Source organism: Anoplophora glabripennis, unplaced genomic scaffold, assembly GCF_000390285.2.
Source record: "Anoplophora glabripennis isolate ALB-LARVAE unplaced genomic scaffold, Agla_2.0 scaffold221, whole genome shotgun sequence".
NCBI lineage: Eukaryota > Metazoa > Arthropoda > Insecta > Coleoptera > Cerambycidae > Anoplophora > Anoplophora glabripennis.
This window is the reverse complement of record NW_019416984.1, coordinates 221,319-246,842: the sequence shown is the minus strand read 5'-3', so window position 1 is coordinate 246,842 and position 25,524 is coordinate 221,319. Positions and strand designations below refer to the sequence as shown.

The window sequence follows — 25,524 nt, the reverse complement described above, 5'->3', positions numbered from 1 at the left end:
TCACATTTGATTTTTATTATATTTTTTTCCTTTGTCTGTAATATAGTTAAAAAACCAGTGAAACTTAGTAATGAAGATAATAAATGGCAGCACTTATAAAATCTTATTACCTAGTTTTATAAAAGTCACTACCATCGAATATTTTTATGCTTAAATCTGACTGATTGCAATCGAGGGTAAAAGTCACAAAAGTGATCAACGACAATTTCGTCTCTTATTTGGTGAAGTGGTCCAAATGGTATTTAATGTGTTCACCCATGAACGTGGAAACGTAATAGAATCCGTGGTCATACCCCTTTCTCAGTTTTACTATGGTACTGACCCGACCGTTTTTCTTTGCGGCTTCTACAAAATTCTCAAAGAGAATTTCACCCTCGTCATAATAATGATCTCCTGTGCCCTAGGAAATGTATGTTGTTAAAAAATTATCACAGATGATTGCAACTATACCTGATCAATTAAAACCTCAAACGGAGGCCCATTATATTTCTTCACTAATTCCGTGGCATCCCAGTTGTTCCATTCCTCACTTTTAGGACCAAAATACCCCGTAAAGGCCTTAATTCCCCAAGGACCATATGAAGGATTCGCTATGGGGCTAAATACGGACACGGATTTGTAAAATCCTGGGTTTTTTAAGGCGGTGATAAGTGCTCCATGGCCTCCCATACTAAAACAATAAGTGGTTCGTTAAAGGATTAATTTTTACCCTTTCAGATTTTTTTTTGTTCTTACCTGTGCCCCATAACAGATATTTCTCCATTAACTGGAAAGTTAGTTTTTACAACCTCCTGGAATTCATGCAGAAAATAATCGTACATCTTAAAATTTTTCTTCCACGGTTCTTGCGTTGCATTTACAAAAAACCCAGCACCAATGGCAAAATCCCATGAATCTGGATCATCGGGGATGTGGTCTCCGCGTGGGGAGGTATCTGGATTTATTAGAATTATGCCGTACTCTGCAGCAAACCTAAACATAAATTTTTAAGATATATTATAAAGATAATGATAAGTACACTTTAATCAAGTAAAAAAAATGTGACATGTCGAACAAACTCAATTTCGACTTAACCAAGTTCTACATGTTTTCACTCTTACACAGGGTCTTTATTAAGTACTCGTACAATCTTTAAAAAGTGAATCTTTGCCTAACTTTAAGATAAAAAGTTCATATGAATATGGGTCCGCAACGAATTAGTTCTTGATACAGAACGTCAAAAAAAAATTTTTCAATAAAATGGAAATTTGACGAAATTCGAGAAAATGGGAGTATTGATGATGAGAAACTCATATATTTACTTAGTTTTTTGTTTAATGTTAGAGGGCGCCACTTACAGTGTTGTACCTGGATTTAAATAACTATAACTTTTCGTGTCACACTGTATGTCATGTTTGACTAAACATACCCATTCTCCATTCAATTTTATGTACAAAGGGTACTCTTAGTATTTGTCACTGAAAGCAGCCGTTTTGTAAAAAAACGGGTTTAAAGTTAAACCTGCATTTTGTAAGATGAATTGTACAAGTGAAAAAATGTGTCTTTTATTGATTGTATTGCGATGTGACAAACTGAGACCATTTACGAGACTAAGACTAAACTACTTCCACAAATAAGTTAATAACATTTACAATAATTGCTGAAACACAAATTTTTTTTGAACGCTCTGTATTTCAAGAACCAAGTTATTGCAGACCCACGATCATATGAACTATTTATCTTAAAATTAGTTTAAAGTTTGTACAAGTACTTAATAATAGTACAAATTAATGATGAAAAAAGCGAACAAAAAACTTTTTCTAATAATTTTTACTTGTCTAAGGGCAATTTTACTATATACAAGATTTTACGTTTGGGAGAAAATAACATTATTTTATAACTAAATTAAAATAGAATTTTCAAAAAATATGTGCAACTTTTAGTGAGTTTAGCTTTAATTAAGAATATTACATAGTAATCATCAAATATTACTCTTTCGGAAAATTATTAGGAACTGTATTATAGGTGTTAATATTTAATTCATTAATAATATCGACAAAGGCAAGCTAATTAAAATATATTGTAAAAAGCTCAAGTTAAGAATTAAAGAACCACCATAAAAAAAATAGAAAACCAACATTTTTCTATTTTTTTTGTTATTGACATTATTTCAATATAGAAATTTAACTTTAGTCAAAATAAATAAAAGTTATTAGAATATGGCTAATTAGTCTCCATATATTTTGAAAAATAAAACGTAATTTTTAATTTCAACCGATTAGAATAATATCAGTTTATTCTAAATAAAAAATTGACCAGTCTTTTAGGTTGTATTTATTTAATATTCAGACAAGTAAAAATTATAAAAAACATTTTTCTTGGTGTCAAGTTTTAAGTATTATACTTATATACAGGGTGAAGCAATTTGATTATCAGTACAGAGATGAAGTAGCAGAATTTAATTTCATCAAAAAATATGACTTCTTCGTTTCAATTCGAAAGTTGCTCTTTTTAAAATGTAGTTGTAACTATGTGTTATAATTCAAATGAAAAAGATCTTCAATTAATCTGGTGTATTTTTTATTTTTTTTTCACTGTCATTTTTTAAACATTTTCGAGAAAATAACTTCATTTCATATGGATGTCATGTTGAATTTTATTTTAAAATAAATGTTATTGTAATATCTCACAAATTACAAGATATTTAATGAGTTTGAAGAATTTTTCTGTTTGGATGCAAACAACAGAGTTACAGTGGATAATTAAATACAGCCAAGTAAGGCTTAAAAAAACCAAATGGAAAATTTTAGAAATTCTAAATTTTGAATACATATTTTGAAACTTTTATGCAGGAAAAGCAGTAATAAAAATTAGTACACATTAATGAATATATATATATATATATAGAATAACTAAGAAAATTATCATCTAATTGGTCGACCTTTAACATTAACAGATACGGTATTGAAAAACAAATTGTTTTGAATAATTATTTTTTAACTAATATTTTTATATCTGACCGTACTTATAATACAAGACAATTTCGCATAAACATATGATTTTATAGTTTTTATGGAAAATAAATGTTTTAGTGTAATATTTTTGTGAGAGTGAACAAGTACATGTTGAAAATTTTAGTAAAATAATCTTACCTCTGAGCTCCGGATTTTATAATAAAGTTCTGCTCGGTAGCACTTAACCCTGATAAAAAATAGAGAACGGGCAGTTTCTGATTCTCTGCCTGGGGTGGTAAGTAAACCCCAAACTTCATTGTGCACCCCAACACATTAGACTCATGAGAATAGACTTTTTGAAAACCCTCGAAACTTCTATGAGACTGATGTTCAGTTAAAACTGTATTTTTACCCATTTTTTTGCAGTTTCAATCACCAAATTTATTTTCTGGTCGTTAAAATACTAAATTGGATTGTTCCTTGCTCTCTACAGAACCAAGACCTCTATTGTAATGAAATAGTTTTATCATATAAGTCAAAGGGTTATCTACAATGGCCATTGACACAGTAATAGGTATAGCAAGAAGTTTTGTATATAAAATTTCCAATAAAAAAAAAAAAAGTGTTATGTCATTTACGTATAATGGGCAAATTGTTTTAAAATTTGTACGCAAATTTTTTAAAAATAAGAGAGACTACTACAAATTTTAAAAGTTGCGGAAAGAGGTGCAATTTCGAAGTACATTTACTAATCGATTTATTTTATTGTTTTAAAGAGTAGAACCAAATGGTAAGTTCCAATAATAATACTGATTCCCCAAGGCATAGATCAATTAACCTTAAAATGATATGAATAATTTAAAGCTTTATTAAATTAAGCATGTTACACAATCAACAAATGTAATGACGAATATCATAAAATTTAAAACCATTTCAGTGCAACCATTAATCTATTTAAGTAGTGCCTCAGCATGATATTTAATATGTTCACCGATGAAACTGGCAATGTAAAAGTAGCTGTGATTGTAACCTTCTCTCTTTTTGAGGATGGCAGGAACTCCTACAGCTTTGCACGCCTCGATTAGGTTTTCAGGTAGAAGTTGTTTTTGAGAGAGGAAGTTGTCTTCCAGACCCTAGAATCAGGTCCCAGACAAGTTAAAAGTTAAGATTCGACTGTAATTTCGTCATCTTTAGAGATATTGGAAGAGTTAAATGTGATTTATTCAAGAATTCTTCAAGAGAAATTCATAAGGAAATTCAATTGAGCGTTGCATTCTGGAGATATACAATGCCTCCCTGGATAGTTAGTAAATATATATAAGTAAGCTTCTTTATAGTGTTATCTATAATGAATCGGAATGACGACGCTTTAATATTAGGTCAAATTTTATGCGCACGGAATTGATAATGAGGAAAAAATGTTATCCTTTTCAAACATACACACATGTAATCAAGAATGCTTTAGATTACTTTATTTTCTATTCCATTCTGCATAAAATTGCATAATGCATTAAAAATTTATTGATTAAGCATTTAATTTAAAATTGAAATAGACATTAACTAACAGCAAGAAAATTCTAGAGTTATATGACAAAATATTCAAAATCCGCTAGGGATATTATGACAAATAGGATTCATTAAAAGTTAAATACAATTAGCTTACCTGATCTATCAATAGTTCTATAGGCGGCCCATTATACTTTTTTACCAATTCTGTAGCATCCCAATCAGACCAAAAACTGGTTTCCCTAGGACCCAAATAACCCGTAAAGGCTTTAATTCCCCAGGGACATTCTGATGGGTTGCAAATTGGAGCAAAAGCAGAAACTGATTTATACAATCCCGGATTTTTTAAGGCACATATCAGTGCGCCGTGACCTCCCATACTAAACAAAATAATTGAAAATTTAGCCTTAATTTTTTTTTCAAATATGTATTGCTAATTTACCTGTGTCCCATTATGGACTGTTTATTTTCAGAAATTCCAAAATTACTGTTTATAATGCTGGGTAGTTCAATCGTTACATAATTGTACATTCTATAATTTTTTTTCCACGGATCTTGTGTGGCATTTATATAAAACCCAGCACCAACACCAAAATCATAGGCATCAGAATCACCGAGAATGTTTAAGTCTCTTGGAGAAGTGTCTGGATTGACAATAATCACCCCATGTTCAGCAGCATATCTTCAACGAGAAAACCAACAATATATCTAATACTACTCTATATCTATTTTATACCTTTGAGCCCCAGCTTTTTCAATGAAATTAGCTTCTGTGCAAGTAAGTCCAGAAAGCCAATAGATTACTGGAAGCTTCTTTTCTTCTGCTTGAGGAGGTAGATAAATTCCAAATTTCATAGAACATCCTAGCTCTGTAGAATTATGAGAATACACTTTTTGCCAGCCTCCAAACGATTTATTTGATGATACCTCCTTTAAAGCCATCTGTAAGTTTTGGATAATAGATATATTTAATACATTTTATTTTGTCCAATAAAATGCCTATACAGATAAAATTGATTATATTTACATAATAAATATTAATTATTAGGTATATTACCTATCTACCTGTTTACTTCTTACCTTTACTTGTCTTCAGATGATTTGCAAAAATTAAGCTAGGAACGTTATAACAAATTACAAGGCCGGCCTTAAACTGATAAAACCAGCAATGAATTAAATACTTATAAACTAAAAACTGTTCATATATTTTAGAAAAGCGAGATCCAAAAGATAAGGTTAGGTTACAAAGTCAAAAAATTCCGTAGTGCGATCTGCGATGTAGTCTTACTAAAAATAATAATATTCTATTTCAAATAAAAACGAAATAAATTTATTTATTTATTTTATACCATTAGATACACGCCACCATAGCTTATAAAACCATTACTTTACACTAATCAAGAATATCAAGATTGTCAAGTAAAGGTTTCTAATCTATGGTCGGGGGCATTTGCAATTTGTATATTTATTTCAGAAGTCAAGGCAACCAGATGAGGCAATAGATTTGATTTTTTTAAATTAATATTTTGAAATTTAAAACTATCAATTGTTTAAAATTAAACATATTTTTTACCTATGGGCTACCATTAACTACCCTCGCGAAATAATCAATATTATACTATTTCCTTAAATTATTTCTGACCTTGGTGAACATTTTTTTTTTGTAATAAAGCAATGGCGCCCAATTATTTAATACGTTGGCATTGGAAACATAAACTTTTGTATTGTACATTGTAGGTCCTAAATAAATACCTAATTAACTACTACGTACAGTAACGGACGAGAAACAACCTTTTGAGATGTATCTACAGGTGACATAGTTTAACGAATTGTAATTTTCAATAAATTATTCCAATATCGCTGATAGAACTGAACTACTGCAGTCTTCATTTTTAATTTTTCTGCCTTATTTTTACTCTCAAATAATTTTAGCGCTGAAACCTTTTATAGTCCACAACTTTACAACAGGTACTTTAACTTTTTTGGATTGCACTATTCAGTCGTGCATTTGCATTAATAAAAACAATTAAAATGGGATTTTGTGACTGTATTTAACCTTTTAATTTACAAGTTACTAATAAGGTATTAAAAAAAATCGATTCGTAAGTGATGATAAAGCATTTTATTTTATAATAATGCAGACAAATTTTTGTACATGTACAAACAATAAATTAACAATAAATAGGTTCGATTAAACACAAAAATATGTACTTAATACTACGTACATATCACTGCAGAGCACTAGAAAATATGGTGTGCTAATACATGTGTCCGAGTATAAAGATATCACAAACCAAACCTACCAAGTGTAAATATTAAACTTACTTGCTAAACTGTGTATTATTCATTAGAAAATTGACATTTTCTTTTAAACTATCAAGTTAAAATCAGTTGATTTTTACCCATATCAATTAAAACTCCAGAAAACGTCCTATATTTTAATTGACATTTTTAATAAAGATTGAAATGACTGCTTTTTAAAAATAAACCGTTAATTTAGTGGAAAAATTTTTTCTTCTACCGAGTTCACTGCATCCATAAGCGACATAGATTCACCAACTTTAACGCCTTGTTTCTGAAGAGTCGCGAGCCTCTGCTCGAGTTCATCTTTATTCCTACCATTTTGCCACCAAACCCTAGCACAGGTCTGCAATAACGGCACATACAGTTGCAATAAATCACTATCGCTGACTCCTTCGTACCTATGCAAGGTCAAATCTGCCCATTTCAGAGAATGGGGCATCCCTGGAATAGACAGGGTACAAGCTAGTAGCCGACATAAGGCTAGTAATACTGCGGGAGATCTATCTGTGAATACCTGGCAAAATTATACAAATTAGTATACTGCTGAACACAAAATAAGTTCATAATTTCAACATTTAAAATATAATAAAACCAGGGTACCTACTATATAATTATTATTTACCTTATTTAGTAATTTGAAATTATTTTCTAAAATAGGATAAGCGAGGTCATGATCCTTTTTATCCAATAAATCCTTGGCTTTGAGTAATTCAACTTCCTGTAAAAACTTCAGTAGTGAGTTGGAGCTCCTCAACTTACTCTCCATAGTGATATGCTTCAAAAGCGATTCAAACCCTGTACTTCTAGTAGAAATTAGTTCATTGTCAAAGTTGCCTAACAGAACTTTCTTGGGGAATGCAATACTAGCCATCAGTTGAGGTTGCTCTTTCCTTAAATCATTGTAGAGGTTTAAAAAGTGAGTGTATCTCCTTTCTATTACGGAAGGACTCAAATCGTCATTGCCAGAAATAAAACGGACCTGTAAAGTGTATATCACATGTTTCCTTTCTTCAATCTCTTCCGAAATTCTGGCCGATATGATTTCAAAGACTAGACCTTGTTTATCGCTTCCTGGAATATAAGAACATTTAATAATCAAATCAGTTATTAAGCTAATAATCCTCACCAGCAACATCGGACATAATAAAATAATTTTGACTTAATTATTAGCACAAAGAAAATCTCTCACCCAAAATCTGAGTCATTACGATTGTTATGCATCACTGTTTACTTTTTGTTTATTTACTATTTTTGTCACCCTACTTCTGTAATCGAGCGTTCTCCCTTTTTTGTTTACTTCCTTTATGCTATGCAGTCTATTAGCCTGGATCCACATGTATGCGTGATTACGGATCCGTTGTAACCACGTGACCATCAACATCCAATTGTGCATCAGTAAACCGACTTGATACACGGTGACAGAAGAGCCGGCGAAGCAAGAAGAGCGCCAGAAGAAAGGGCCCTAGCCGGCGGGGCCCAGCCAGGACAAAAGGAGGTCCAGGTCCCACAAAGCGCTTACACCGGCCGCATTTGCGATCGGGGTAGACGACGGATGGGGCCCACCTACGAAAGCTGTCCAGGCCTACACGAGATGAGGCAGGATAAAGAGGGATAATCCCCCTCGATTCCAAATCGTTGAGGCCAATTTCTAGCCATGGAATAACGTCACGCGGTGACACCGTCAAGATCAAAACGGTTTGGATGAAAAACGTACCATTGAACTAAACACAGAACAAGATACATAATTTAATTATGGTATAAAGAAATACCGCAAGAGGGTCAGCACCAACCAAAAATAAATTAAATTTCTAACAAGCGATTACAGAATATGCGGCTATAAACTAAATGGGGGATAAAAAAGTATAACTTACAATTTATTACGCTTTACCAGTTGTTTAAGCCACAGCCTCAATTTTATCCGTACCAAAATCTTGAGAACAGGACGAAACTAATAATGGTCTAATTAATTCTTCGCCATCACTTTTATGTATTTCTAATACAAATTTGCTAGACGCTATGCTCGAAATGATCTGAAAATAATAATTATTCAATCGCAACACATCTTTAATTGCATTAATTGCAACACATCTCTAGTTGCTACTGTTAGCCTGGCAGAAGCCCGGCGGTCACTCAGTCATTTCGGTCAACTTTAACGTGTATGTACTCATCGCTGGGATTTCAATAATTATTTATTTTATCAAGTGTATTTATACAACATTGTATATAAATAGTAGAAGTGAACAAGTTGGAGAAGAGAACCGAAAAGTTTCCTTCTTTAGGTAAGTACATAAAACAATATATAAAACGTACGGAATAATAAGAAGACTTGATTTTTAACTATCTTACTTATAGCCGACAGAAATTGTAAAAAATAAGTAAACAATTTCCGGGTTAGTTGCCAGACTTCTTGATGTTTCGTGAGATTTTTTATAAGAGTATACTCTTGAGTCTTCACTCTTCAGTATACTAAAGATGCTAAAGAAAATAGTTGTGTTTTTTAAAGTCTAATATAATATTTTCATTTCAGTGCTTCATAAATACAGCCTAATAGAACATCCACAATGGTATAGTGATGAGTGTTAGTGATGATAGTGACTATACCTAAATGACTAATCGGAGTTATGTTGATTGCCCGATTGCCGTGGTCAACTTAGTGAGTAAATTCGTTAATATCCGTTGATTGGTGAGTTACGAGTATCTCTGCTTTCTTGGAAGAGGAGACCTAGATTTTAGACCACGTACCGGAATATCCAATGGAGATCCCGGGTGGATTTAATCTTCTGAGGAATCAGTTGTAGACTTATCAATTCCGCGTTTCGCGAGTGAAGTGAATGTGGCATTGGCACACGGACGGACCGTGGCACTGGCATTCTTCGAGGGAGTTAGACACGTTGGTTGAAGTTCAATATTCAATGGTAAGCTTTCTTTTTTCATGAATTTGTGGAGTGTCCAATTTCGAAATCTTTGTACTAATTCCGTTGTTTGTGTGACAAAGAGGAATAGTTCCCCTCGGTCCCAAATTGTCCAAGCCACGTTTCCCGCCAAAAATAACGGCGTACCCCTGTGTTTTCCTTGTTTGCATGAATAACTTTGTAACTGCAAATACTAAAAGCTAAATCGAGCTTTAAACTTTCAAATACTTCCTCGAGGATGTTTATGTAGGTATTATAAATATCTTTGGTTCCTACTATAATCTATAACATAAACTAACAATTTCGTTAATGATAGTCAACTTTTTTTATGCATGAATGTCATTCAATTTTCACATATACTTAACTTATTTTCTGAATTTCTCTATATTGGAAAACTATTATTTTGATTAAAAAAATACCGAGTGATATGAAGCTATTTGCAAGAAAATCCAATATAGTATAAAGAGTATTTTGGAAAAGGTACCGTAATTTCAGGATCTGAGAACATAAAAAAATAAGACTATATTTTACTGTGGACTTATTGTTTGTTTTTGAGATACAGGTTAGGTATCAAAGACTACAGCTACAATATTTCCCTGTGACATTTTATGACATGACACCTTTTTTCAAAGAATTAGATTTCATTAGCATTCATTATAGTACAGGGTGATTCAGGTTTAATCTAGATAACTTCAAGAATCGATAGAACAGGTTAAAACAATATTCATTCATGATATAAACTTATTTCCTAAATAGCATTGTTTCGAAGATAGAGGGCGTTGAAATAGAATTTTTTTTCCCGCTTTTCCCTCAACTTTTGAACCATGCACCCATCCGATTGAAGTGAAATTCGGAACACAAACACTCCTTATGATCTTACATAAGCTTCATATTAGTTTGAACCACCTACCCCTCTTAGAAGTGTATTTTGTGTGCTACCCCCTTCTAATTTAAAAACTTCAAAAAAATTAATTAAATAAATAAATTACATTAACTTTTTTGTCTCGTTTTTTTTTTCGATATTTGGCCTGGTTTCTGAGATATTCAATGAAATCCGTAACACTGTAGCGCCCTAGCCGCGTAAATTTCATTTAACGATACAGCAACCCATGAAAAACAAGTCAGTTTAAAAGTATTATTTCAAAAGTATTTTTAGTGCTAAGAAGAGGGGAAAAAGTTCCTATGACCTCTATCTCCGAAACGATACGATTTAAGAAATAAGTTTATATCATGATTGAACATTATTTTAACCTGTTCGATTCCCGAAGTTATCCAGATTAAATCTGAATCACCCCTTCCGAAACTCTATCATATACCTATAGGTATTGAATAAAACAAATAATATTTATAAGGAATATACATTTTTATTATCTATAACACAATGTCTGCTCCTGTTGTAATATATCTACTTATAGTTGCCAAACAATAATTATGATTTAAATACATTAACACTTTGAACGAATACGTTTATAAAATGACGTAATTGTTACATAGGATAAATAATATTATCAACAAAATCACACTTAGAACTTTATAATGTAAGTATACTTCAATTTCATACAATAATGTATACTTTATTTTTACACATACGGTAATCGTTACCAAGAGAGAGGCAGCCTCAACAAAAACAATAATTAACATTTATTCTTAGGATGAAAATTATTTTGTAGTATATAAATTTTGTTCCAAAAAAATTTTATTTTGGGAGTATTCTCCGATTATGCTGATTATGTATTCCAAGCACTATTTAAAACACATCTGACAAGCTTCTTTTATGTTTCGTGTTACTTCCATATTTAGGTATGTCACTTTTTTATTTGAAAAATCATATCATTTGCTGTAGCTGCAAAGTTTTATTTACAGATATTTTATCAAATTATCACCCAAAAATAAGTAACAGTAAACATTCCTAAATATATACTATAAACTTTAAAAAGTACGGTAATTCAACATTATGAGCAAGCCTTTCATACGGTACATATTTTTCAATAAACCATGTACCTACCTCTCTTTTTTCTGAAAAATATTAAATATTCATATTAAAGAGATTTCAGAATTTTAAAGTAAAGTATAAAAAGAGTAGAAAAGTGAAAAAAAAAATTATCTATACAAAATGTCACAATCAAGAGAGAATTTAAATCAGTTATAGGTAACAAATTATTTACAGTGATCACTTAGTAAACTATTTCCATAACTAGGTTTACTTATCAAAAGTTCTCCTCTAAAATTTTACAATCAATTAATAACATTTAATAAAATCAATATAAGCATTTATTTAGTACAAGCTTATTTTATGTTCATACAATCATATCCTAATGCTCTCAATAATATATATTTTGATAGTTTCAATACCATAATACGCTAGATATTATATATTTGTTGTTTCTTACTCTCATTCCTAAAAACAAAAATGATCGTCTTTAAGGATAATTTTAAATAAAAAAATGTAAAATTATGAGATTATTAAGTAAATGTCAGTGGCGGCTGGTGAAAACTAAAATGGTCATATTTCAATAACAAAACGTGATTCACACAATTTGGGAACTTTGCACGACATAAATTAAATTAGGGATTGCTGACCGTGAAGCCTAGAAAATGGCTGCAAGTATGTGTTTTATTTCATAATCATCTACTAGATACTAGCAGTAATTTTTTTTCTTCAGTATTTTCATATAAAGTTGTCTATATGCATTATGGATGTTTAAAAAATAGAATGTTAATGTAAAAAAAAATCAACGGCAGAAATTTTTTTGAAAGTTCGAATAAGTATTGAAAAAATTAAATTTGTGAGAAATGAAAAAATAACATTTGTTTGTATCCATCACATGATTATTTCATCAGCTGCCACCATTCAACATGAAATATGCATATACAGTATGGACATAAAAATAATGATTTTGTTACTTACATCTTGATTAGATTGGGTTATAAAAGAGATATTTCTTCTAAATAGTTACGCAAGTATTTTTATTAGATTAAGTGAGATTATAAGAACCATTTTAGAATTTTATTTATATTTTTAACTTCTACCTTTTTGTCTCTATATGAATGAAATTTCTTGACATTAGACACCTTTATAGATCTTTAAATAGAGAATGACCGATATACAGGGTGGCCACCGAGGTATCCGAGATACTTCATATTTGAATTCTATGACTAATTTTAAGGAAAACTGATATTATTCACGTTTCCCGAATTCCCAATGGTTCTTGAAATATTGGGATGGTTTGAAGTTGCCAGATCGTATGGGTAGTTGCTAAACATTAAAGTACATTGTAGCGACTAAAGGGCTAGGTAATTTAATAATTATCAATTTTGCTGGGATTAGAAAAAAATTGATTGTCAGTTTGTTAATTGCTATCATTGACCGTTGATCGTTTTTATTTTTTGACTCATTAGCAACTACCCCATACGGCCTGGCACATTCAAACACCAATGTTTCAAGATTCAGGAAAAGGGAATAGAATAATTTTTGCTTGAAATTAATCATAGAATTAATATACAAAGTTTCTCGAATACCTCCCTTAGGGCAGCATATAAATAACTATCATTTTTGGGAGTTAATTCTGAAGACTCGACAGGGCACTACGTTCCCAACTCCTTGCTGTGACACTTGTCTCCGCAAGATTGTAGGTGAATCTCTCCTTCTTTACTACATATATCTTAGTTATTCTCTACCTATAAACCACACAATATTCCTTTCTCAATATATTTAAAAAAAAGTAACAGGACATTCTAATTCTGTTTTCCAACTAATGCTTCCAATAATCGCACTTTTGCTTTCGTTTTTTTGTAGGCTGCATAAACACCATCCATAGGAGCCTTATCTTCTTTCTGTATCATCCTACCAGTCTTCAACTGCGTCTCCATCTCAAACTCCTTTATTTTTCTCCTCAGTTCTTTCTTCTCTTCTGTAACAGTTTTAAGTTGTTGGAAAAGTTCTGTCCTGGACAGCGAATGGAGGTTTTCCCCTATGGAGGTGTCTGTGTCGCTGCTGTCAGTACTGATAGAAGGCAATACTGTGGTCTTCTCGGATTCTGTGTCATTCGATTGCGACGATGAAGTGGGGGTTACAAAATTCATAGCTTCATTCTCGTGAATCGTGGCTAACTCATTACCAGATGTACTTGACTGAAATAGGGAAACACAATATCACATATCTCTTAAAGTTGAATGCTAGTAACAGCAAACATTAGATATTGCGATTTGCACATATGATTTAAAATTTACACTATACCGTCCCTCTTATCACATAGGCGCGTATACCGATCAATCATAACTCATTTAGAGGGGAAAAAAAAGAAAATTGTTACCTGGACTTTTATAAGTGGAAATGGTAAAGGGGCTTATAATAAACGAAAAAAAAAAATAAATAAATGCGTGCGCAGGGGCGGCGGAGGGTTGAATTTGGGGGGTTGAAAAGTTATGAAAAATTATATCATTGGGATTTCTGGTGAAAGTTGACGTCAGACCAAAAAGTAAAAGTTGTAGATCATGCAAAATTCTACAACTTTTGTAGTAGTCATTTTTTAATATAACCTCAAAATTTCCGAGAAAAATGCGAAAAACAGATTTTTTTCTGATTTTTCGTTTTTTATTTCTCATTTCCGCAAAAATAATTTAATTTTGACGAAACTTGGTGAAAGTATACCTTTCTCTGTCTTAAATAACTCAATTTAAAAAAAAAAAATCATTGTACAGAGTTCTGCCGGTAATAATTTTTTTCGTTTTGACATATATTTTTTGGTGAAATAAAAAAATTTGTAATCACAGTTCAAAAACATACTCAAAAATGCAAAAAAGTAAAAAATGACTTGCTGCAATGAATTTTTCAGTAATTGTTTATAATTTGTTTAAATTTAAAAAAAAATCAAAAACTGATTACACCATTCAATTGTACGGAAAAAATACAAAAAAAAATCTCATTGTTTGACCCAAAATTATTTTTATACAGTATTGCTATAAACATAAGTTGAATAGTGAATAAATAAAGTAAATAATATTTTTTTTTTTTTCGTAGGATCGATTAGTGTACTTATTTTTTTTTAAAGTTTGATGAATTCATAGATATACAGTATGTTTTTTATACGTAACAATATGCTGTTTAGAAAGTTTTAAAATTCCGGGTAGTTCCGGAGATATCCAGAAAAACCGTAAATTTTGCAAAGTTGTTTAATTTTTTCTGGCTAAATCCAAAAAATGAATTTAGTTTCACTGCGTCAGGGAGAGATTCCCAGTTGTAAAAATACCAGAATATCAGGAATTCTAAAGATTCTTGCCACATACAGAAGAATAAACTTATCGTTACTGTTTTTATGAACCAGTCATCATGCAACATTGCAATGTTATTTTTGTTTTATAATATGCACATACGCCTCTACATGATAATAGGGACGACACTATTGGAGATTATCTGCAATAGTTAGTGATATTAAGAGGTTATGGCAACACCACAAAACAATGAGCAAGTATTCAGAGAACACACAGAGGTAAATACTATGGATAGTTAACGTAAACGTATTATGAGTGAATTCTGAAACTGGCCTGGCAGCGAAACAATCTGTGAGATATACCATTTACAATTAAAAATATTATTTGTTTACATAAACTTAAAAAAAAATAAATTACCATGGATATTTTGGTAACCATCCTTTTCAACACCCTGTACCTATCATAGAATGGTCTAACTATATCCCGATCTTCCTTACTGTTCGGTCGGCCATGTATAGATTCTAAATAGAGTAGCGCTTTCTGAATGGCAACTTTTTCTTCTAGCAATTGCTCCGATGTCATTTCTTCTATATTGTAACTTCTATTAGCCGAGTCTCTCTTCATAGCTAGCCTCTAAAAAGGGGAGAAAAAAATTAATATTATTTGAGATACGAGTATGTTAATTTACCTTATCGATTTCGTGGATGGTATCTTTCAAATTAATCACATCTGTTTTCTCGGGCTCAGTTTCGTTTCCACTAATTAATAAACAATTCTTGGACACTTCATTCATCTGTTTCTGTTCTTTTCTTAGTTTACCGAGATCGGTGTAAAATTTTTTCATGGCTTTATCATTCATTTTCTCTACGTGTGACGGTTTGAATCCATAGTTAGACTCGAATTCAATTTCATATTTCTTGATTTTCTTCTTTAGACTATTAATTTGCTTTGACAATCTTTGTAGTCTCTCGTCTACGGGATTTTGAGGAGTTTTATCGAGAGATGACGTCATTTGGGGTACATCTGGATCTAGGTAAATCCTATGCGTTGCTATAATCGAATTTCTGGGAGAAGATAGTAGGCGGTTCGAAGCTATGGAAATACTAGGCAATGTTTCTGTATTTTCATTGATCTGTCTGGTAGTGTGAGAAAGTAGAGGCTCAGAACAATCGACTTGTTCGTGTAGAGTTGTCAAATCCAGCACAGGGGATACAAGGGTTGTTGGACTTGGCGAACGCTCCCTTTCTTCTTCGTGCAATTGGAGAAAGCGTACTCCACTCGATTCTTCTTTGTTTGTAGTTTCACACTCACTTGAATAAGTGCCTTGCGGTGTACTTATTTTCTTATATTCTTTGTTGTCATTAGGCAGTTCTGGCTTGAATTTAGTGCGGGATATACATCTAATTTTCAATCTCTTGTTAGGATGCTTCTTTTTCAACATTAATGGTCTAGCAAATCGTTCGTGACATCTCCTCCTCTCATACTCATGATCTTCATAGGCCAATATTTTCTCACTTGGAACAGATCTTTTTGGCGATACGTTAATTTTTTCTATGGATGTAGATTTTTGAAGATCTTCACTACTTGACACTCTTCTTATGTTGTTTTTGTTTTCGATATGCTTTTTCTGGGCAGGTCGCTCCTCGGAATTTGATCTAATGACTTTTCTATCTTGACACAGAGAACTGATGCTTTCTTGGCGTTCTTTTCTCTTCCGAGCCTTGCATGAAGCTTTGGCCTCATCATAAGTTGTGGGAATTGTTTGGGTTTTGCTTGTGAACGAAGCTGATGCAATGCGTTTCATCTTTCCTATTTTCATTTCGTAATCTATACGGGGTGCCAATTTTGAGACATTCTCCTCCTTCCTGGTTGGCCCTTTCATTCTTCCAACTGAAAATAATTTGTAATTTTTAAATGTAAAAAAAACTAACAGAGACATTGAAACAAAGCAATGGGTAGCACAGCACCTTGTAATATTTATAACTTATCTTTTTAATCCAAAAATTGCACTAAATGGAAAACCTGAAAGATGGATAAAATGAGTTCTACGGCCATTTTAGTTGACCCGACTTAGTAAGAAAAAAAATTCAAAAACAAGCATAACAAACAATTAATGTATTATTTTTTTTCCTAAAAACAAATTACTTTCACATTCAGATATACTGTGCGCCCACGAATACAGCTGAAAAGAGTGCACACTTTCTTATTTTTCATTTTATGAAAAAAATTAATTTTTGTCAAAATATTTTGTTCCTGTTCAATTGTAGTAGAATTTAGTTTTAACTAGGCCAACATATATTAAGAAATTATTAGTAGCAGTTGATTTTATCCTTGGAACTCGATAATACACTGTGCCAGTTAAGAAACATATAAATGTCCAATCCTTTTCCAGCATTTAATATGTATAGGGTGTCCATATGTCTTAACTACTGGCGGCAAAGAAAAATTTTTTTTACCAGAAACACATTTTGGGAAATGATTGCTAAATTCAAACATAATCTATAATATATTTAAATTTCTTTTAATATTAATTAGACCTTATCAGTTATAAGAGATATAAAGGAAAAAAATAATTAGACGTTCTTTAAAAGTAAAATTTATTTTAATGTCCCACATTTCATGGCAATCGATTTTATTTTGACAATCCAATGATTTATTAAATAAAAAAATATCAAAGTAGACCTTATCTTCAGACTTTCTATGTGGATAATAATTTTAATTGTGACTTAACTTTTCTAAATAAAATTTTATGATATCTTCACCTACTATATAAGAAATACGCAGCAAAAAATTACTTTTTAATCTCAGAGAACCGTCATTTACTTAGTTGACGATATGTAGACACCCTGTTCATATTAAATGTTGGAAAAGGAATGATTTTTTATGTGTTCCTTAACCAAAGTTTAATGCTGTGGACACACGTATTATCGTCTGTCCTCTTTTATCCTGTGCATTTTAAACACTACCTGAATAAATATTATCTTATAAAAGTAGGTAATTCTCATGTGAGAGTACATTCTATTAATAAACATTTATTATTGTTATTTTTATTATCATTATTAAATGACTCATGTATTTATATTATAGATAGATATGACAATGTAAATATCCGCCCAATAAAATATTAATGTGCAAATAAATTAACGTTCTTGACCAATGACTTGATTTTTGATTGATGATTTTAATTAAAGGTAGTTGAAACGAAAAATTAAAATTTACAAAATTTTGAAGATTGCAAGTATACAAATTGTACCTAATTGTTTTAATTTGTTGAGGAATGATAATTCAATTAATGATGAATTAATACTATGTGTCCGAATTAAGTCCATAATTATTTTATCACGATGGTATAGCCCAGTTATTGTAACTGAAAATATAGTATTACCTCAGAATTTTTTATAACTGCATCGATTTTTCTCAAAATTTAGAATTAGGCTCACCGTACCCCCCACTTCAAAACTTATATATGCACTAAGTGTGGTTTTTGTTCTTAAGGGGTGAAAACCACCCCTTATTGAAAAAAAAAGAAAAAATACAAATTTAAGCGTTTTATGTAATCAAATCTTTTTTATTTATGCAGTATCAGTAATTTCATGTGCTGTCTAACATGAAACTTAATGTATCCCAAATTTTCAACCCAGAAAAACCTTTAAAAAAAACCTTTGGATTTTAAAAAATTTTTTTTCAACTTGAAATGCATTTTTATCAAATTAAAATTGATTTCTTGATTAAAAAATCTTTTTTATCGATTGCCACTTTTCAACCCTTGAAACCCTTCTTTCGAAAATAAAATGAAAAAATATTATTGAAAGAGTAGAAACATTTTAAATGTGCATTCGTATTAAATAAACATTTATTCCCTTATAAAATAATTTTAAATTAATTTCAACTTTTCAACCCTTATTAATTAATACTTTAAATAACTAAATAGATTTCACAGGGTCTAACGACACTTAAGAGTGTACGATAATTCAATAAACAAAGAAATCTAAATAAAAAAATTAGATAAATTTGGAACGAATACACTGAAGATGAATTTTTCCGAGACAAAACGTCTGAATCTGGTTTCGGCTGAGGCAGTACAGTATTGGGGGTCATGAAGGCTTGCAAAAAATGTAATAAAATTTACAAGGTCGTATTTAAAAAAATGAAGTTGATGATGGTCCTGGAGAGACGAAACGTTACATATAAAAATTGATTATGCCATTCGACAGAGGGCAAAAGTGGCCATGAGAAAGTGTTCTTCTTTTTTCAATATCACCTCAAACAAAGCTGAAATGAAACAAAAACGGATTTCCAAAATTTCGTTTCTTTTTTCAAATATTTCGAAAACTAATTTTTTAGAGGCATAATGTTGGTCCCCTGATTACACAACTTTGCCCCCATTTAAGCTAGTTCGTATCTCTTACCGTTTTCGAGATCCCTGTAGTGAGAAGCGAATTTGTAACAGCCTGTATATGTGTGTGTGTGAGGGTGTGTGTGTGCGTATGTGTAGTATAGTGTGTATTATAATATAATACTGGTTTATTCGAATATACACATACTAAATACGTATATATACAAAAAAGATCTAAATGCTTCAAAATTCTTTGACCTAAATTTTCTTAAAATTATCACCTATAGGTAGGTTTATTTTTTTGACGATAACTCTTACTTTTTAAGATTTTTAATCGCACAAAGGCTCATTTTGCAGAGAAATATAAGGGCTACGTGAACTGTTGAGTTGATCTTTTTTAAGCCCTTCATTTTCAAGTTTGAAGGGTTTAAAGGGCTCGAAGAGGGTGGTTCTCTCATTCATATGATAACTTAAAATGGCGATATCTCGATTAATATTAATTTTAGAGGAATAAAAATAAAGCAAAATCTTCAGCAAAAATCAAGCTAAATATTTTTACTCCTGTATTTTTTCGTACACCCTTTAATTTTTAAGTTACAGCGAAAAAATCGAATTTTTTAAAAAAATTTGAAAAATTAATATTTTCGAAAATGAATTTTTTTTTCCAAATCATGCTTTGTAAGTGAGCCAAAGACCCAGGACATATTCTTAGAACACAAATGAAGAAATCTGTAAATGGACTGCATTTAATTTTAATTCTGTCGCCAAAGGCACTGATTTGTTTATTATTTTTTTCTTAAAAAAATTAGACTATCATGTTATTTCGATCATATTTCCGTTAATTTTTATTCTAAACTTTTAAAACAGCTCATTTTAAAGGTTTTTCAAAGCATTTTAAAAAAGGTTCAAATAGTTTTTTACCTAATATTTATGGTTTTGGCGTTATTTAACGTTAACTGGTTCCAATTTAGTTTTTAGCTGACATATAAGTAATAATGTTTAAAAATCCGTAACTCGGTTTATATTGCAATTAGAGACAAACAAAATAATGCCATTAGATTTGTTTTTTTATTACCTTTCTTTTTGTTCATTACAACTTTTTCGTTAAATCCAATGGTTTCAGAGTTATTTGCAAAAAACTGTCCGAAAACAAGTACTTTTTCAGTAAAAAATCAACATTTTCAATGACGAATTACTCGGCAAATATTGAATTATCTAAAAAACTTAAAATAACATTTGTTACTTAAAATTGACTCCTCTATCAATTCCTGTGGTTATTTTGGGCGTAAAAATTTCCACCCCCAAGAAAGGGTGGGATTCAGTCAAAATTTCACGTCAATCCGTTCAGTTATAAAGAATTCGAAGGTAAAAACCCTGAGTAATTGGACTAGTAGTAAAACTTTAGAATGTGCGTACTTGTGCATATTCCTGGGTGGTGTGTTATAACTTATAAGCACAGCGCACAATATAGGGTGTAACTTTAAGTGGGGTCAGTTTTTTAGGGGTTATAGTACGTGTTCCCCTGAATACGAATCTGAAATTCTTTTATTTTTAATCATATAAAATAGTCGAGTTATAATTAGTTTTTTAAAATGCACTTTAATATTACTTGTGTACGCCGCTACTGTAATATTCATGTATGACAAATACATGAATTGTAGGCAACCTACAGTGCATTTGGAAACAGTTACATCTAACTGTGAATTTGAATGTTTTTCATTGTTGGAAGGCTGGAAGCCATCAACATACTATTTATTTCATTTATCATTATTGATTACTGCTTGAGTATTTTGCTAGGTTCTAAGTACTGTTTGTGGCGAACACCCACTCAACAAAAGTAACACGCGCAATGGTGTGGAACTGTGCATGAGCTGCCACTAACGGGCCATTATTTGAGGTTACACTAGCTATTCCAGGGTATGAAAATTAATAAAAAAAAAAAGGATAAAAAAAATCAGTTTTTACGACGGAATTTGAAAAAATAAACTATTAGATACGTTTTTCTAAAGGTCAAAGGAAGCCTCTGTATAAATATGACCCACACTCAAAATTACACCCTGTATTTGGTTGCTGGTGGCTCGTCAATATTCTTCAAAATAATTATTTTAAGCCGTCGTTGTGGAAACTTTATCGATCACCCACGACTTGAAGTTTAGCAGCACAACCCGTGACAAATGAGCGAATATATTTAATATTTGATGTTACGCGACAAATCCAAATGAAGAATGTTTTGATAAGGAAAGATTCATTTGGCCAATATGATTTTTATACATAATGCAATGGAACGATGAAAACAAATACATACATTTTTTCCCTTAAAAGCATCAAATGTTATTACAATTATATAAATAATGTTTGGTTTAATTTTTATATATTTTTATAGTAAGAATTTAGCTCGTATTTTTAATATTTGGAAATTTTTACCATACTTTTTATTACATAACTTTGATATAATGCACATTCGTGTACTTGATTACAAATTATATAATCACGCCCTGCATATTGGCTAAATGAAAATAAATAATAAGGTGTTCGCTAGGTCTTTAAAAAAAAGTGTCTAACAAAACGCCTTCCAACATACAGCATAAGTAGTCCGGTGAGGTTTATTGGCCGTTGTTTTTATTCACAGAGCGCGCACGTTGCCTCAATTTCGCAAGTTCCGCGAACTTGTTCTTTAAACTCGATCACAACTGGCGCAAACTCGAATTCTCGTCAGCTGTGTCGAGTTTATTATACCCACAACTGGAAAGCGACTTACGATAAAAAGAAACAAAAATTAAAAAATAAAAAACACTGGAAGTCTTCACTGCTAATCTTTTATACATACAAGTATAATCTAAATATTATGATGCGGAAGACTTCAAGATTTTTTATTTGAATAACACATAGTTACCTTTGGGATATTCTAGCGGCACAGGGCACGTTTGTCTTAACGATTACAAAATTTAAAACAGCTAACTACTTTAAAATATACACAGGGCGAAAATATGTATGGTTAGGACAAAAATATCGACGATTTTGCTAGAGATGACTATGATGTTGAAAACAAAGGGTTCATATCTCTATCACGACACATCGCAAATCTATGGCTGCTTTAGGAAGTGTGTTGATACCAGCCGAAATTTTAGCATGTGGCTGACTCCACCACACTCTACGCTTTACTTGCTCTTTGGAACGTCGACTCTTCAGAAACCTAAAAAGTACGTCAAAATCAGAAAGAAATATCTCAAATCGTTGTAGTATAATAGGGTTGTTTCACAGAATATATATTTTTTTATTTGAATTCAGCATGTTTCAAAATATGTACTAATATTAACTGGGATAAACAACTTTAAAATATGAACATTTTCCGTCCTTTTCTATAAGGCGTTGTGACGTCAACTATGTCGCTTGCGCATTACGCTTTAAATTTAAGTTGGTATAACAAATGAAGTTGGCTATTCTGACATTGCTGGAACAGTCACATTTTCTGTCATTTACCATTTACTATTTGTTTTTGTTGTGCTGGTGACCGATTGTTTTTTTGTGTTATTTTTGCTTATTATAATTTAAATTAACATGAAGAGTATGGAAAGTTACAATATAGGTATTTATCAGATATTACTGCCTCGCTCACTATATAATAATAAATAACAGATCTACTAGATTTGTGATATTAACCTCAAATTATAAAGTATCAAAGCTGTCATGAATCATGATGATGTCAAATCGTTTTCTGTGTATTTTGTTTATGTCTCGATTGTGCATGTATACAAGTTGACGTCACAGCGAGAGAAACAGTAATTTTAGATAAACAGAAAATGTTTAAATTTTATTTTGATATTGTTCCTTTGTGATCCATTTTTCTGAAAAGTAAGTTAATGAAAGTAAATATATAAGCTTTTACTACTGAAAAATAATAGCAAATTCAATTTTTGGAATCTAAGCCGTGTCATCGCCGGGTGAGACGGTACCCCCGTTTCGTTTAGAAGGCGGGCTTCAGTGTGGTTCAGCGAGTTTGCGTGCCATCAAAGAAACAAAGTTGAGTAGCAAGACGGATAGCATCATCAAATAAGCCTTTTCAAATAATTGATAAAGTACTAAGCAATAAAAAAATATTTAATTAGTGTCCCCGGTGATGAGGCGACTAAGATATACTATAAGTAACTTACAAAAAAAATCCAAACCTTACTCAACTACAAAATATTTCGCATTTTTACGTCAAATAAGTAGTGCGAATGATCTACATCTGTTTTTCGGTATGTCTTTTAAAACACTGGAGTAGGTAAAACTGTGCAAAAAATACTAATAAGTCTAGTTTTTCCAGTACATAAGTAATTATTGTAATAACAGTTGCAAAATTTATTTAGAAGTTAAATTATTTACCTATTTGATTTATTAAAATTGTATTGAGTCACAATAACAAATATAACGAATAACACAAACAGTATTATAAAACCTAAAAAAGTAAAGAACACATTATATTCAAGACATCACTTACTTTCAGTCCACTTTATTACATTCAACTTTTTAGAGTAATATTTAATTGAAATAAGACATTTCACACACGCTGATAAGGATAGACGGGTTTTGTATTTAGAATTTTTCGTTTTCTTAGATACCTATTTATGAAATGTTTCTCGCCTTAAGATATTAACAGAAAATTAAGACTACGCTAAAAACTTGTCCTGTGGGTGTACTGTTTTATTTTTGTACGAATTCATTATTTAAATGCAAATTTAAAAAAATATAAAACTAAAACAATTTTGGCAGATATAGCTCTGACATGCTAAACTCTTTAACTGCGCAGTCTATTAATAGGAAGTTCCATTAAATATAATACCAGTCCTTTTATGTACTAATAGGGAGGCAAAGAAGAATTACTTGAACACGTTGACAACAATAGCATACGGTTTGAATTCAAATTTTTAAAATCAAATATTTAAAAAGTTTGTGTGGGTGGAGATTGTACTCGTTAGTCCCTTTCTTCAGACACATAATTCTTTTTATTATAAGTATGTATGTACATCTCAAGTTTTTTTGACACATTGAAATTATTTTTATGATTTCTAACATCTTCGTCAAACTAAATGCACTCTGAAAATATTGTTTACGATACATAACTATCATATAGATATGTACGTATACGTTTTCCATTTTGGATCCTATTGCGACATTTTTCTGTGAGCGCCCATGATAGTTTGTATAACCATTATTAGTAATTAACAAAACACGAATTTACCTACTTGTGACTTACAATGTATGGTAGGTACTAAGGATATATCTCAATAGGTAATTACTATTAGTGGAATAAACCATAAGCTAGCAAGAGTTTAATCAGGTTTGCAACATCCTCCAGCAATAGTCTGATCGATTTTATTTAAAACAAGACAATGATAAACAAAAATAAAATATCTAGATTTTTTTCAAGTCAATTAGAAATAAAATGTTTTTAGATTATGGAAATCAACTTTAATGCAACAAAAAAGGGGATAATTTATTTTTCTAAATCTACTGCAATAAATCCTTATCTCTCATTTCATCGTAAAATAGTGATTCATTCTTTCCTAAAGATTTTTAAGAATTTCTCGTAATGCAGGCATAATATGTCGACAGGGGGTCGACACTGGCTGGTACCGTCAGTAAACTAAGCGTGGTAATGGAAAATTTAAATACCTATCTCTACAAAAGGTAATCTATGTAGGTATTTCTTAATGTTGTCATCATACCCATAAATTCTTTGAAAGGAATAGTTTCAAACTGATATGTACTCACCGATACACATATCTGTGAATATCCAATGAAAATATTTACCGACGACGATGCGTGGCTTTTATTTCGGAAGTGGATGTCAACTAGTTGGAACTGGCGACTGGCGTATATGGCGTATCGATCGCTAGGAGTGTAATGATAAAACGGAGAATGAGCCTGGAATCACGCGCGTACGCATTGGTAGTTGGTACACTGGCGCAGTTCTCTATTCTCGGTGAGGGTACTGGAACTGGAGTGGAGTATTATTTTTAATTTTTATTGCCTTGCCTTGCCGTCGAAGGAAGTCGTGCAACTGTTTTGATGAATGCAGAACCGGCTTCATAAATGTTCTATTAAAATTTTAAAATTCAAACGATTTACACACCCACTAAACACGAAACGTAAATGAAACGTTGCAAATGACCTGTTTTACTACACATTTGAAACAATAACTAGAAACGTTGCTGTTTCATTACAGAAATGTAGCACTTGAAAAGTTACTTAGTGAAACATAGCCGAAACATTCCAATTGAAGAGAGTTTGAAACATTACTCGAAACATTCCCTTTCGATCTAGGAAACGTAACAGACGA

At 31.3% G+C, this 25,524-nt stretch overlaps 4 protein-coding genes across 7 annotated transcripts; all 4 read right to left on the bottom strand.

Moving 5' to 3' along the window:
* On the bottom strand, window positions 1–3,461 carry LOC108905766 (S-formylglutathione hydrolase). Its single transcript, XM_018708777.1, has 4 exons — window positions 3,132–3,461; window positions 736–972; window positions 451–670; window positions 1–400 (listed from the first exon to the last, which is right to left on the bottom strand). The coding sequence occupies exons 1-4, from the start codon at window positions 3,347–3,349 to the stop codon at window positions 215–217; spliced, it is 861 nt and encodes a 286-aa protein (XP_018564293.1). The 5' UTR covers window positions 3,350–3,461; the 3' UTR covers window positions 1–214.
* A 317-nt stretch (window positions 3,462–3,778) lies between these two features.
* On the bottom strand, window positions 3,779–6,082 carry LOC108905767 (S-formylglutathione hydrolase). Of its 3 annotated transcripts, none has more exons than XM_018708778.1 (6): window positions 5,789–5,856; window positions 5,520–5,726; window positions 5,176–5,381; window positions 4,882–5,121; window positions 4,597–4,819; window positions 3,779–4,066 (listed from the first exon to the last, which is right to left on the bottom strand). In XM_018708778.1, exons 3-6 carry the CDS (start codon window positions 5,379–5,381, stop codon window positions 3,884–3,886), a joined length of 852 nt encoding a protein of 283 aa, XP_018564294.1. In that variant the 5' UTR covers window positions 5,520–5,726; window positions 5,789–5,856; the 3' UTR covers window positions 3,779–3,883. The 3 variants fall into 3 exon arrangements, with proteins under 3 accessions (XP_018564294.1, XP_018564295.1, XP_018564296.1); XM_018708779.1 differs by having other exon boundaries at window positions 5,520–5,592; window positions 5,789–5,807; XM_018708780.1 differs by lacking the exons at window positions 5,520–5,726; window positions 5,789–5,856 and adding an exon at window positions 6,013–6,082.
* A 464-nt stretch (window positions 6,083–6,546) lies between these two features.
* LOC108905768 (sorting nexin-21) lies at window positions 6,547–8,050 on the bottom strand. 2 transcript variants are annotated; one of them, XM_018708782.2, is made up of 3 exons: window positions 7,933–8,050; window positions 7,366–7,814; window positions 6,547–7,257 (listed from the first exon to the last, which is right to left on the bottom strand). In XM_018708782.2, exons 1-3 carry the CDS (start codon window positions 7,946–7,948, stop codon window positions 6,931–6,933), a joined length of 792 nt encoding a protein of 263 aa, XP_018564298.1. In that variant the 5' UTR covers window positions 7,949–8,050; the 3' UTR covers window positions 6,547–6,930. The 2 variants fall into 2 exon arrangements, with proteins under 2 accessions (XP_018564298.1, XP_018564297.1); XM_018708781.2 differs by having other exon boundaries at window positions 7,870–8,044.
* Window positions 8,051–11,879: 3,829 nt separating this feature from the next.
* Window positions 11,880–25,155, bottom strand: LOC108905765 (protein FAM13A). Its single transcript, XM_018708775.2, has 5 exons — window positions 24,957–25,155; window positions 22,096–22,395; window positions 15,555–16,756; window positions 15,284–15,499; window positions 11,880–13,786 (listed from the first exon to the last, which is right to left on the bottom strand). The coding sequence occupies exons 3-5, from the start codon at window positions 16,746–16,748 to the stop codon at window positions 13,391–13,393; spliced, it is 1,806 nt and encodes a 601-aa protein (XP_018564291.1). The 5' UTR covers window positions 16,749–16,756; window positions 22,096–22,395; window positions 24,957–25,155; the 3' UTR covers window positions 11,880–13,390.
* Window positions 25,156–25,524: the final 369 nt, after the last annotated feature.

Bases quoted from the DNA above. Each gene is read 5' to 3' on its own strand.
- LOC108905766 (XM_018708777.1), bottom strand. From the start codon at position 3,349: ATGGGTAAAAATACAGTTTTAACTGAACATCAGTCTCATAGAAGTTTC. The intron at 973-3,131 runs GTAAGATTATTT...ATTTATGTTTAG, and splicing joins ATAAAATCCGGAGCTCAGAG to GTTTGCTGCAGAGTACGGCA. The intron at 401-450 runs GTATAGTTGCAA...TACATTTCCTAG, and splicing joins TTGAGGTTTTAATTGATCAG to GGCACAGGAGATCATTATTA.
- LOC108905765 (XM_018708775.2), bottom strand. From the start codon at position 16,748: ATGAAAGGGCCAACCAGGAAGGAGGAGAATGTCTCAAAATTGGCACCC. The intron at 15,500-15,554 runs GTAAATTAACAT...TCCCCTTTTTAG, and splicing joins CCATCCACGAAATCGATAAG to AGGCTAGCTATGAAGAGAGA. The intron at 13,787-15,283 runs GTAATTTATTTT...TCCCTATTTCAG, and splicing joins TGGTTACCAAAATATCCATG to TCAAGTACATCTGGTAATGA.
- LOC108905768 (XM_018708782.2), bottom strand. The intron at 7,258-7,365 runs GTAAATAATAAT...TAATTTTGCCAG, and splicing joins ATTTCAAATTACTAAATAAG to GTATTCACAGATAGATCTCC.
- LOC108905767 (XM_018708780.1), bottom strand. From the start codon at position 5,381: ATGGCTTTAAAGGAGGTATCATCAAATAAATCGTTTGGAGGCTGGCAA. The intron at 5,122-5,175 runs GTATAAAATAGA...TTCTCGTTGAAG, and splicing joins GAAAAAGCTGGGGCTCAAAG to ATATGCTGCTGAACATGGGG. The intron at 4,067-4,596 runs GTAAGCTAATTG...ACCTGATTCTAG, and splicing joins TAGAACTATTGATAGATCAG to GGTCTGGAAGACAACTTCCT.